This window comes from Colossoma macropomum, unplaced genomic scaffold (assembly GCF_904425465.1).
Source record: "Colossoma macropomum unplaced genomic scaffold, Colossoma_macropomum, whole genome shotgun sequence".
Classification (NCBI taxonomy): domain Eukaryota; kingdom Metazoa; phylum Chordata; class Actinopteri; order Characiformes; family Serrasalmidae; genus Colossoma; species Colossoma macropomum.
In genome coordinates, this window is record NW_023494787.1 from 33,115,209 (window position 1) to 33,126,903 (window position 11,695).

General features: G+C 42.1%; 1 protein-coding gene across 1 annotated transcript in view; it reads left to right on the forward strand.

The window, feature by feature from the left end:
- LOC118805887 (glutamate receptor ionotropic, NMDA 2B) overlaps nt 1-9,806 on the forward strand; it is a 126,583-nt gene extending 116,777 nt beyond the window's left edge. The window contains exon 17 of the mRNA XM_036567029.1: nt 6,336-9,806. Within this exon, the coding sequence (XP_036422922.1) occupies nt 6,336-8,381 (2,046 nt within the window). The 3' untranslated portion in view covers nt 8,382-9,806. The remainder of the gene's footprint in view (nt 1-6,335) is intronic.
- Nucleotides 9,807-11,695: the final 1,889 nt, after the last annotated feature.

The window sequence follows — 11,695 nt, forward strand, 5'->3', positions numbered from 1 at the left end:
TTCAGTGCTATAGGGTATGGGAGATTAGTGCTGTAGGGTTTGGGGATTCAGTGCTGTGGGGTTTGGGAGTTCAGTGTTGCATGGTTGTAGACGTCAGTGCTATAGGGTTTGAGGTTGCATTGCTTTAGGCTTTGGGATTTCAGTGCTGTAGGGTTTGGGGGTTCAGTGCTCTAGAGCAGGGGTTCCCAGCCTTTTGCAACTCTTAGCCCACACAAACAATGACCAAAGCTTCTGCAGTCCACGACAGGATTTAACCGAGCAGGTGAATTTTTCTGAATCACCTAAAGAGCTGATCTAGTTTGGCTGCTACTGAGTGCTGGATGTAAGGCTGAAGAGAGGAAAGCTAAAAACGTTGTTATGGCTAACTTTGACAGTTTTAGATACATATTTACTGTGTTTAGTCTCCATGTGATGTTGTAAATTGTTGGATTTCAAAGCTTTCCTTTTAAAAGAACTTTTTTAACCGTTTATCCACAATTAATGAGTTCCAAACAATTGAAAAGTGAAACAGTTTACCTTGACTTGCACTGAAATTATAAACTTTAACCAGCTACTATTTTGCCAGAACAATGAATGAGCTCAATATATGTTTTATTTTTGCAAATAATCAATGTCATTTTTAAAATTGCTTTTGATTGAATGTCTATATTCTAACATTTTTTTACGGTAAAACAAACAACTGATAGCCAACAGGCCACTACCAGTACCATCACAGCCCACAGGGTGGTCACGGCCAACAGGCTGAAAACCACGGGACCTCTAGAGTTTGGGTGTTCTGCTGTAGGATTTGGTGGTTTAGTACTGTAGAGTTTGAAAGTTCAGTGTCGTAGAATTTGGGTTCAGTTCTGTAGGGTTTGGAGATTCAATGTAGATTTCGGGGGTTCAATACTACAGGTTTTGAGGTTCATTGGTGCTGGTTTGAAGGGACAGTGCTCTTGGTTTCGGGGGTTTGGTGCTGCAGGATTTGGGAGTTTAGTGCTGTAGCATTTGGGGGGTCAGTTCTGCCGTGTTGGGGGTTCAGTGCTGTAGGCTTTACGATTCAGTGCTATTAGGCTTTGGCGTTCAGCACTGTTGGGTTTGGGGGTGCATTGCAGTAAGGTTTGGGAGTTCAGTGCTATTAGGCTTTGGCGTTCAGCGCTTCATATTTCTTGTAGGGATGGTAATCTCTAGGCATCTCACGATTCGATTCAGTTATGATTCAGAGGGCTGCGATGCGATTATAAAACGATTATCGATGCATCTCGATGCATCTTTTTTTTTCTATACATGATTTCTATTTTCTTACTGTCTGAGGACTTGGTACTGGTACTTGGACTGGTAGTTTTAAAGCAAAGTATTTGTAATGATCCATAATGCATTTACATCCAATATCTTTTATTAATTTTACAAATGGAAGTGATGTGGCAAGTGAACTAGAAGGCTCTCATTAACTGCTCTTGTTTGGAGACGCTGCTGCCATTCATCTGTGATAAAATGTGCTGTTACGGTGAAATAAGATCCAGTGGTAAAGGATGACCACGCAGCACATTATATATTCTTTAGTGATTTCATAACTTCGGGTTTGGTCTTGTGGTGGGGGGGGCAACGTAGCAACAAGGTTTCGCCTGGCTAGTAGCGAACGAAAAAGGAAAAGAGAAAGACAGACGAACATTTGGGGATGAACAGACTTATTCGCATTTATAAGCAGCGCATTTGGTTTCCTGGTATGTTAAATCTGCAAGGAGAGACTGTCAAACACTAACTGAAAAGTTGCGAAGATAAAGTCGCTTCTCTTTCCAATTTTCCCGTTCCACCTTAAATTGTGCTGGTTTTACATTCGGTGCCTCAGTCAGAATTTAAGGTGGAATGGTAAAGTTCATCAAGAAGCTGGCGAGTGAGAAGTGACTTCAGCCTCGTAAAACGCTGAGAGACATTTTACAAGAAGCTATTCAACTTTTGAGGAAAAGTTTTCTGGTTGGAAGAAAAGCAGCTATAGTTGAAGCTTAAAGCAGAGCAAAGTAAGTCCGCGTTTTCGTTTATATTTTTTAGTCTATACTAGGACATTATCACATACTGAGACATACTGGACTAATGTTGTGGCTCCCAAGGTGGTCTGATTTTTGTTGAAAGGACAAAATGGCTCTTCTTAACATTTGGGTTGTGACTCCTGACCTAACCTGGCTTTTAATGCAGAGGTTGCCGGTCGGATTTCTCACTCATCCAGTTGTGGTTTTGTTATGTGCCGCCACAGACTGTCCGGGCACTGCACTTACCCACTTCCAAGTTCCGCCATTCACTGTGCAATACTCACTACAATACATACATTTCTACATTTCTAAATTTAAATTTAATACTTTGTATATTTTTCTTGTAATTTTTGTACATATACATATATCTTTATATTTTTATTGTTTGTTCTATTTTATATATTGTTTGTATATTTCCTGCTGCTCTGTCTTCTGTGCTGCTGTAACACCGCAAATTTCCCCGTTGTGGGATTAATAAAGGATTATCTTATCTTATCTTATCTTCTATTCCGTCAACATTACGTTATAAATTAAATATTTAGAAAATCGATTTTTGACATTTGTGAATCGATTCAGAATCGTCCATGTCTGCATCGCGATGCATCTAAGAAGCGATTTTTTCGCGTACCCCTAATTTCATGAAAAACTACCAGGGGTGTTACTATACTTAATTATTATTTTGGAAGATTTGTATTTTACCCAAGTATTGCTGAAATTAATTACTTGTACTTTTACTCAATTACATTTCCAGGAAAAAGACATACATTTTACTTTTTACATTATCATTTAGATCTTCAAAGTCCAAGTTATTCACCATGAGAAATGGCCCTGAGATGCTCTCTTTTTTCTCTTGCCAGTTCAGATTAGAATTTATTTTTTTAATAAAACATCCAACCAAATTCATATCAGTGTAAAATAATACTCCCCATAACTATGCAGATTTAATAATAGGTAAGGATTAGTACCACATATTAGTCACCGCATAACACCAATGCATCGCATACCACGAAAAAACAAAATTAAAACATTTACTTTTTAATTTTATATACTTCTAAATGTATATTTAAATGTCTATAGATTTTGACTTTCTCTCAAATCTAATTTTGGCCCCTTACACTTTAAACTGAGTAAGATTTTGACTGAATACCCATACTTTCACTTTAGTAAAGCCTTTCTCTACTTTTTACACCCCTGTACATTATAATAAACGTGTGTTTCCAAGAATAAATTTTTCATGTTGATTTCTAGTATGTTTCAGTCTATAAGTCAATTTACTTTCACACTTTCAGTTATCTTACTAAATTAATGTTACTTGGCTGTGCCACAGAGAATTCTGGGCTCAAAATGTTCTGTTCAGTCTTATGCGTATTTACCAAAATTCATTAAAATGGCACGTGCCATTGTTATCATCAACTATGATGAAGACGGACAAACAACCACAGAAAAATTGAAGATTGGACAAGTTCAAGAGTCCCTTTTTTCTAACCAAAACATAACAATAAAATAAGAGTATTACTACAATAACTGCAGAGACTAATGACATTATAAAATAAAAATTGAACCGCCTCTGGCCAGGGACAACTGATGAAAGCAATTTCCAGTAACTTTGGCTCCTTTACAGTTCTGTTGATACTGTTTGTTAATGTACACTGTCCTTGACAAATTAATCAGTAAATAAACTTAATATTACAGACATATTTTTTAATTCCCAGAATTCAATAGGCCATCTATGAAAGCCAAGAATGCCCTAAGGGTGGCTGTCTGTCTTTTTCTAAATTTTTTTGACAAATATTTAAGTGAGGGTGCTCCTGATCAGATACTTTGCTATTTGCACGGCAGCGATGCCACAAAACAAAACTTAAGGAATCACTATAATAATTACTATTCTCTAAATAAAAATATAACCATGAGACTAGAGATTTATTTTTGCCACTCAATAGTTTGTTGCTCCTCTCCTCCTATTGCCTTGCTTTGTTTGCTTCAAATAAGGACATTTGCCCAACAAGTGGCCACTGATAAACTCGGTGTGAATTAGTGGTATGTTTGTTAAGAAAGACTTGTGTGGCCAAACAATAGAGTGTTATTCACAATCAATAATCACAAGCTCTGATATTTAGTCATTTAAATCTGTATGGATTAGCATCTGCTGGAATTGGAGCTGGCAGCAATTTTAATTATCTTTGTAGTTTAGTATGGAGTTTGTATTGTGGAAATATGAAAGAATTGTGATCTGTGATTTGTAGATTTACACATGCACTGTTTTAAAGGGGTGGCCTGGGTGGCCAGTGCTGTACCTGAAGTCTGATTGGCCACCCCAAAATGTCTGCCACATCATTGGCTTCTGCCTCGCTGTGGGGCAGGTGTTTGTGCCTTTAAGAGGAAGGACTGCATCTCTTCTGTGTAGCTTTTCCTTTAAGTGGAGAGTTAATTGGCTATCGGTGAGTTGTGGAACAACTGTCCAACCTTTCTCCACCCCTCATTCAGTTTACATAGGTTTGTTTCTCAGCTCTCTGTGATTAAATTGATATTGTGCTGCTGCACCACTGTTAGAATGGTAACACCATGCCTGAGCTGTAAGAGACTAACAGCTACAACAGTGTCTACAAATCACAGTTTATAGATACAAAATGTTTTGGCTTTAATCTGACGCCATATTTATGCAACGATGAACATATGTGTGGCAGATGTTTTCCATTACTACCACCACCCTGGTTGCTTGCCTTCATAGAAACACGTTTTCTAGCAGGATCATCAGCGGCAAGTGAGTGCCATGCCTCCATTATTAAATCACACCTCCAGTAACAGATATATGACACTGTTAGTATTTCATACTCTCTCTGTCCCTCTGTAACTCATCATTTCTCTCACTTTTTTTCTTACTATTTTTGCCTTCACTTGCTCATTGTATACTATTTCTCATGCACTTATAAAGTCATAATTAAGTTGTAAAACCATACATATTCAGCTAATGGTTACAGATGTAAACAAAGGTCTGTGGTCAACTTGGTAACTATTAATGGTACATTAATAGTTACATTAAATTGCATTTAAAAATGACAGATTTATCTACCACTGACCACTGAAACTATCATTTCAGTCTACTATGACAAAAAGTTTAATAGTCAGTAACAGTTTAGAAACTCCAACATAAAAATAGTTTCCTAAGCTCCCACTTGAATTTATCACTTATGGTGGCATGGGTATCGATAACTGGTTCCTGACTGGCCTGTACCAAAATATTAATAAGCTCCTTGACAAACGGAGCTGCTATCGGTATTTATGTAATATTAATTCATTCTACCATTGCTGGCCTTTTCATATAGTTGGTGCTAGATTGGATCAGTGGGAGGAGCGCTCTGCTCCATGTGACGAAAGCATTTGTATGCCTCTGATTGGCTACCCCTAACCTTTGTCACTCCGTGCACTCCGGTCATGGCTGAAAAGGTAAAACATTCGAAAGTGTGGGCTCACTTTACTACATTTAATGAACATGGAGCTAAAACGGTATGCAAAATGGCAGTTGCATGTAAAGAAGATAACACCACCAACCTCATGAAACATTTACGAATACAACATTCTATAAATCTGAAGCAGTGCAGCAAACCGGCCGCTGCACCAACATCCTCAGTGCAGCCTGCCGGCTCCGATGCTGATGGGATTTGCCGAACTAAAAATGCGACTGTCTCGACCTTGTCAAGTCAAGGTAGCACTCGTTACCATTATATAAATAAGTCTGTATTCATTAACACAGTACAACGCTGAAATTGGCTTCCCATTCACCAGCTTCATGTTCGAATTTTCCCATTTCATCTTAAATGGTGCAGCTGTTATTATCATAACGCCTGTGCTGACAACCAGGGGTAACTAATTTTGTATTGCTTATGGTTTTTTAAATTTATATAATGGTTATATAAATTAATATATAATGTCCTCTTTTTCAGACCCCACACTACCTTCAGTATGTAATTTAAAAGAAGGCATAAAAAAATAAATAAATAAAATATTGGTCAGTAATCAGTATCAAAATCAAGGTGTTAGTACCAGGTAAACGCAGAAAACATTTTAACTTGTTATTAACTAGTAAAAATAACTGTTGAATCTTTTCACAACTTTTCATGTCATGTTTTTATTTTTTTACACCAAACTATGGGGAGAAGTATCGATAAGAATATCTGTAATTATTGGGATCAATAAGCAGTATCATTATTGATATCAGTATCAATAAAATCCTAATGATACCCATCTCTACCTATAGGGATGCTTATGTGCAACCTTTTTTCCGAAGGCCTCATGTGTCCGTGATCCTCTATCTTTTTCTCTGTGTTTCAGGAGGTATACAGCTGCATCCATGGTGTTGAGATTGAGGACAAGAGTTCAGCGATGAATTCTCCCTCAGCCACCATGAACAACACCCACTCCAACATTCTGCGACTGTTGCGCACAGCCAAGAACATGGCATCCCTGTCTGGGGTCAATGGCTCACCCCACAGCGCCCTGGACTTCATCCGCCGTGAGTCGTCTGTCTACGACATCAGTGAGCACCGCCGCAGCCTGGCAGGACACTCGGACTGCAAGGCCCCCTACCTGCCGGACGACAACATGTTCAGCGACTACATCAATGAGGTGGAGCGCACCTTTGGCAACCTGCACCTTAAGGACAGTAATCTGTACCAGGAACATTACCTGCACCACCACACAGGATCAGCCCTGGGACTGTCTGGTCCAACTGTCCCCCGTCCTCCCAGCCTGGGGTCAAGCAGCTCCTTGGAAGGTGGCATGTTCGACTGTGACAGTTTGGGTGGTGGGGTGGCACCAATCTTCACCACCCAGCCCTGCTCTGCCCTTACTCACCGGAATATGAGCAAGTTTGACCTGCTGCAAGCCCAGACTCCACCATCAGGCCAGGGCTTCAAGCAAGGATTAGCTGATTTGTATGGAAAGTTCTCGTTTAAGGGCGGAGCCTCCAGCTCAGGTTACATCCCAACGTGTCATGACCGCTACTGCAGTGGTGCAGATGATGTGTCAGACATTTCCACACACACCGTCACCTATGGCAATCTGGAAGGCAACAGCAAGAAGCGCAAGCAGTACCGAGATAGCCTGAAGAAGAGGCCTGCATCTGCCAAGTCCCGCCGTGAGCTTGTCCGGGAAATGGACCACATTGAGATGCGACGAAGACCGCATCACAATCACCACCATTACCATGGAAAACGCTCCTCGTCCCCACCCCTACGAGGAGGAGGTTCTTCCTCATTCCTGTACCAAGGCAAGGAGGAGAGTCTGCGAGACTTCTACTTGGACCAGTTCCGGCCCAAAGAGGGTGTGCCCCAGTGGGAGCATGTGGACCTGACAGACGGGCCAAGTGGGGGTGGACCTGGGGTTGGAGGTGGAGCCAATTGCTCCAGCCTGGTGCCAGTGGATGACTTCTTGAAGAGCAAACCCTCAAAGGCGGAGAGTAAAGGCGGAGGTGGGGAGTGGGAATGCCGAAATTGCAGAGCTAGCAGTGCAGGAAGCAAACGCATGGCATTGCATGCTGGGGGTGGTGGCTATAGTGGTGGAGGGGGTGGGGTCACTACCTGTGGCGCATCTGGAGGTGGGCTGGGGGGTGGGGCCAGTCGGCCCAGCTCAGCAACATGTATGAGGTGCGAGGCATGCAAAAAGTCTGGCAACCTGTATGACATCAGTGAGGACAGCAACCACCTATTGGACCAGCTGGTGGGGGGGCGAGGCCAGACACCATCACAGCGGCGGCGGGCTTTCAGCGGGAAGCCTCTGCGGAGACAGCATTCGTATGACACTTTCATGGACTTGCAGAGGGAAGAAGGGGTGGGGATTGGGCTGGGTGGTGGGGATGTCATGGGCGGAGCTTTACCGCCACCCCCTCGCAGTGTGAGTCTGAAGGAGAAAGAGAGATACCTGGAGGGCTCCAGCCCTTTTGCACACATGTTTGACCACCAGGTTGCGACAGATCAGGATTTCTACAGCCCTGGTGACCGGGGCAAAGGTTCGGCACCCCACTTCGGCCTTTTCCAAGGGGGTGACATTGGGCCTCACCGGCGTTCCATGGGAGAGAGAGACCTTCGAGAGAGAGGCCTAGCTGAGGGACCTGCCTACTCTCTCTCCAAGTCTCTCTACCCAGACCGCACCAACCACAACCCATTCATCCCCACTTTCGGGGATGACCAGTGCCTGCTGCATGGAGCCAAGAGCTACTACATGAAGAAGCAGCAGCAGCAGCTCTCCTCCTTCCTCCCCTCCTCTTGCTTCCCCAACCAGCATTCGGGCAGCAAGCTGGGCCTTGGGCCGCCCAGACCCTTCAATGGCACGAATGGCCATGTGTACGAGAAACTCTCCAGCATTGAGTCAGATGTTTGAGAGGGAGGGACGGAGGGAAGGAGGGATGGAGGGAGGGAGGGAGGAGGATCAATGGAGTGGAGATAAAGTGTTAGAAAAGGTATAAATCTGATGATGAGGAGAGGAGAAAGTGGAGATCAATTTCAGCTGACCAATCCTAACCTAGCTACAGTATCTGCGTATCTCTGCATTAGTCAGATCACAGTCTCACAGAAGCCTCACACCACTGACTGTGAAACTCACGATTTGTTCCACAGCCCGCAGAGTGCTAAAGAGGAAGTGGAGAGATGGAGAGGTTAGACAACAGGCCATATGGGCAAGTGTCTCAGAGAGAGAGAGAGAGAGAGAAAGAACTAGAGAGGAGTGCAGATAAGAGTTTTGCCAACCCTCCCCAAAAGCTTTTTCTCTTTCTCTCTGTCCTTTCCTATCTCTCCTCACGCTCAGATCCTTTCTCCTCTCCTTTTCTCCTTCTTTTGTCTCCTTGACTTACTGTACAATGAAGTAACAATCATGAAAGAGAATACAAAATTCTGATGCTAACAGGGTAATAATCAATAACGCTACCAATAACATTGTGATCGCAGATCTGGTACTAGTATTGATATTGCTAATGCTGGTTAAGGCTGGTTTTGGCATTTTGCCATGTTATCTGGCAGTTTGGCAGTAGGCCTGCTTCCAGATCAACACCACAGGATCTTTCATTTATGTCTTTATCATTTCGAGACACTGTCGTGGACTGCCTCTTGTGGCTCCAGAGTGAACTGAAATAGAGGTTTTAAACTGTGCTGATAAGAATGATGGAATAAGACAAATTCTAGGGTGGTCCATCAGCTTGGGTTGACTCATCCCACACACGCATACGCATGTACATGATTTGATATCATTTGCAAAACGTAATTGTTTCCGCTGCTGATGTGGCCCATTTCTGCAAATTTTTACCTTTTTCTTACTTGCAGAACATTCGTATCACTTTTTTCCAAAGCGGTTTGGCCTTCAAGGGTGTGATTATCAGAATAAAGGCCTCAGTATACTTCTGGCAAAGAAGACATCCACCTGACAAACAATATTTAGTAATCACAGAGAAAACAAACAACCACAGTTGCGCACATGGCAGCTGGGCGAACTCTGTGGACAAACATGCTATGTGACAATGCCTGTGATTGGTTGGTTCAAATGCTAGTAAAACCTCAGAGAGTATGAAAGCTTGTAAGCTCATGGAGGTGGTTATGGCTTAGTGTAAATTTTGCAAGTTCCGTTTCACTCAAAGTATACCGAGGCCTGAGGAAGAAAAGACAGAACGAAAAGGTCAGTATCAGCACTTCTGGTGTAAATAACACACTCTACTTTCTACACTTGCATACACTTCACACACACATGATCTTCTTACAGTCTGATATACAGGATGGACCTTTACTATATCTTTTACAAAATTTAACAAATAACCAAAATAAGGACAAAAACAAAAAAAAAACCTCAAAAACAAAAATATGCAAACTGTAGTTAAGACAAAAGTATTACTCATTGTAAGTGATATAATAAACAGTAGTTTCTTTGCTTTTAAATTCATGTTTATTACTTGATAGTTAAGAAGCAGACTGGTTAAGAGTGTTTTTTTGCTTACTTTCACTAAGACGCCGCAGCCCGTGAGTGTTGGCTTCTGTGTTTTGAAACTTCCATAAGAAAGTATTGTTAAGTTTTAGGGCTCCTAAATAAGTTTCCCTTAAAATTGCGTTGTAATTTTCGTTACTTTTTACAGCAGGTTTTCAAGCTTTTGATTACGTATGCCACAGTGTGGATCATCACCGATCATCTAGAAACAGTCTTACATGCACAATGCGTTCTCTCATCGACCCACACACACTCTGCTTGGTGTGAGCTTCTGCTTTCGAAAAAGGCCGCACTTCCTTAGGAGTCGCTGCTTCTGTTTGGTTTGAAGTTAATTAGTACAGTTACATACATTGTGCTTGTGTTGCAAAGCAGCAGGTGTCCAGCCTCTGGCAGAAAGGCTGCTGCTACTGCTGTGGAGTCAGCCTCATTCACACCGTCAAGCTTTACTTGAACCTGAGGAGTCTCATTCTCATGCTAATGTACTGTATGAAGAAGGGCCTAGCACTTGAGGAATGTTCGACTCGCACATACATGCACATGCATACACACACACCGTTTTCTCCTTTGTGTGAGGGTGCGCGTGTGTGTGGTGGTGCAATTATGTGACTACTTTCACTGTGTTTTTGCCTCTGAATCATTTAGTAATCACTGTCCACTCTGGATGAACTAATCAAGAGTTAGTTATCCATGCTTTTTCCAAAGTATTTCTTCTTAATGTCCTTTTGATTCAAATCTTTACTATCTATATGTATCAGTAGTACTTGTTGGTTAAGCCTTTTTGCATTTCATTTGTGTGTTAGCATGTGTTTGACCATTTTACACAGTTTCTGGATTGCAATAAGCAGTGAGCAGTGTTTGCGTGTGTAAAGCTGAGAGTGACTTGGTCAGTTGTGGATACCACACTAGATCTCTCCCATATAGCTATCTGCCTATAGCAGCTCCTCAAACCCACCAGCAAAGGCTACGAGCTCCTGCACACTGAGCCGAGCTGTTCCCGCTATCAGAGATTTCTAAAGTTTTAGAAAGTATAGTGGTCAAGCATATGTGTTTGTGAGACATATTTGGGCTGTGGAGTCTAGGCTGCTTGCTAGAGTGTCTACCTTGTAGTCTGGGTTGGAACACTCATGTTAGGATTAGTGTTGGGCATGGGTGTTGAGGGCTTTGGGATGAGATTAGGATGTTAGCTCCAGTTAGCTTAGCACAAACTGCAGCACCCTCAGCTTAAAGCACCATGGCAAGGGTTAGGGTTTTTGCTGTTGGGGTTGGCAGATGTTTGTGTTAGACATTGGTGTTGGGCTGGGGTTCAGACATTAACTTTGTCGCCTTACCTCAACCTAAACTACAACGATCTCAGCTTAATGAACCATCTGTGGTTGGGAGTCAATCCTAGAAAGAGTTGATTCCACTTTTGAGAGTAAACTCCGAAGCTTTGGCCTTAATTTAACGCAGCTTTTCTGCATTAATTGGTCATGAAATTTGATTTTTTTTTCTTCATCTAAGTCACAAGTATAGACAAACACAATGTTCTAGAGCTAATAACACACAAAAAGTTATAATCTTTCATGTTTTATTGTGGACACCAATTAAAACATTCACAGTGCTGATGGAAGAAGTATGTGAACCTTTGGACTTAAAAAATGGGTGAACCTTCTCTGGCAGCAGTAACCTTAAGTAAGCACCTCTGATAGCTGTAAATCAGACCTGCACAGGGGTGCTGTATGGGGGGG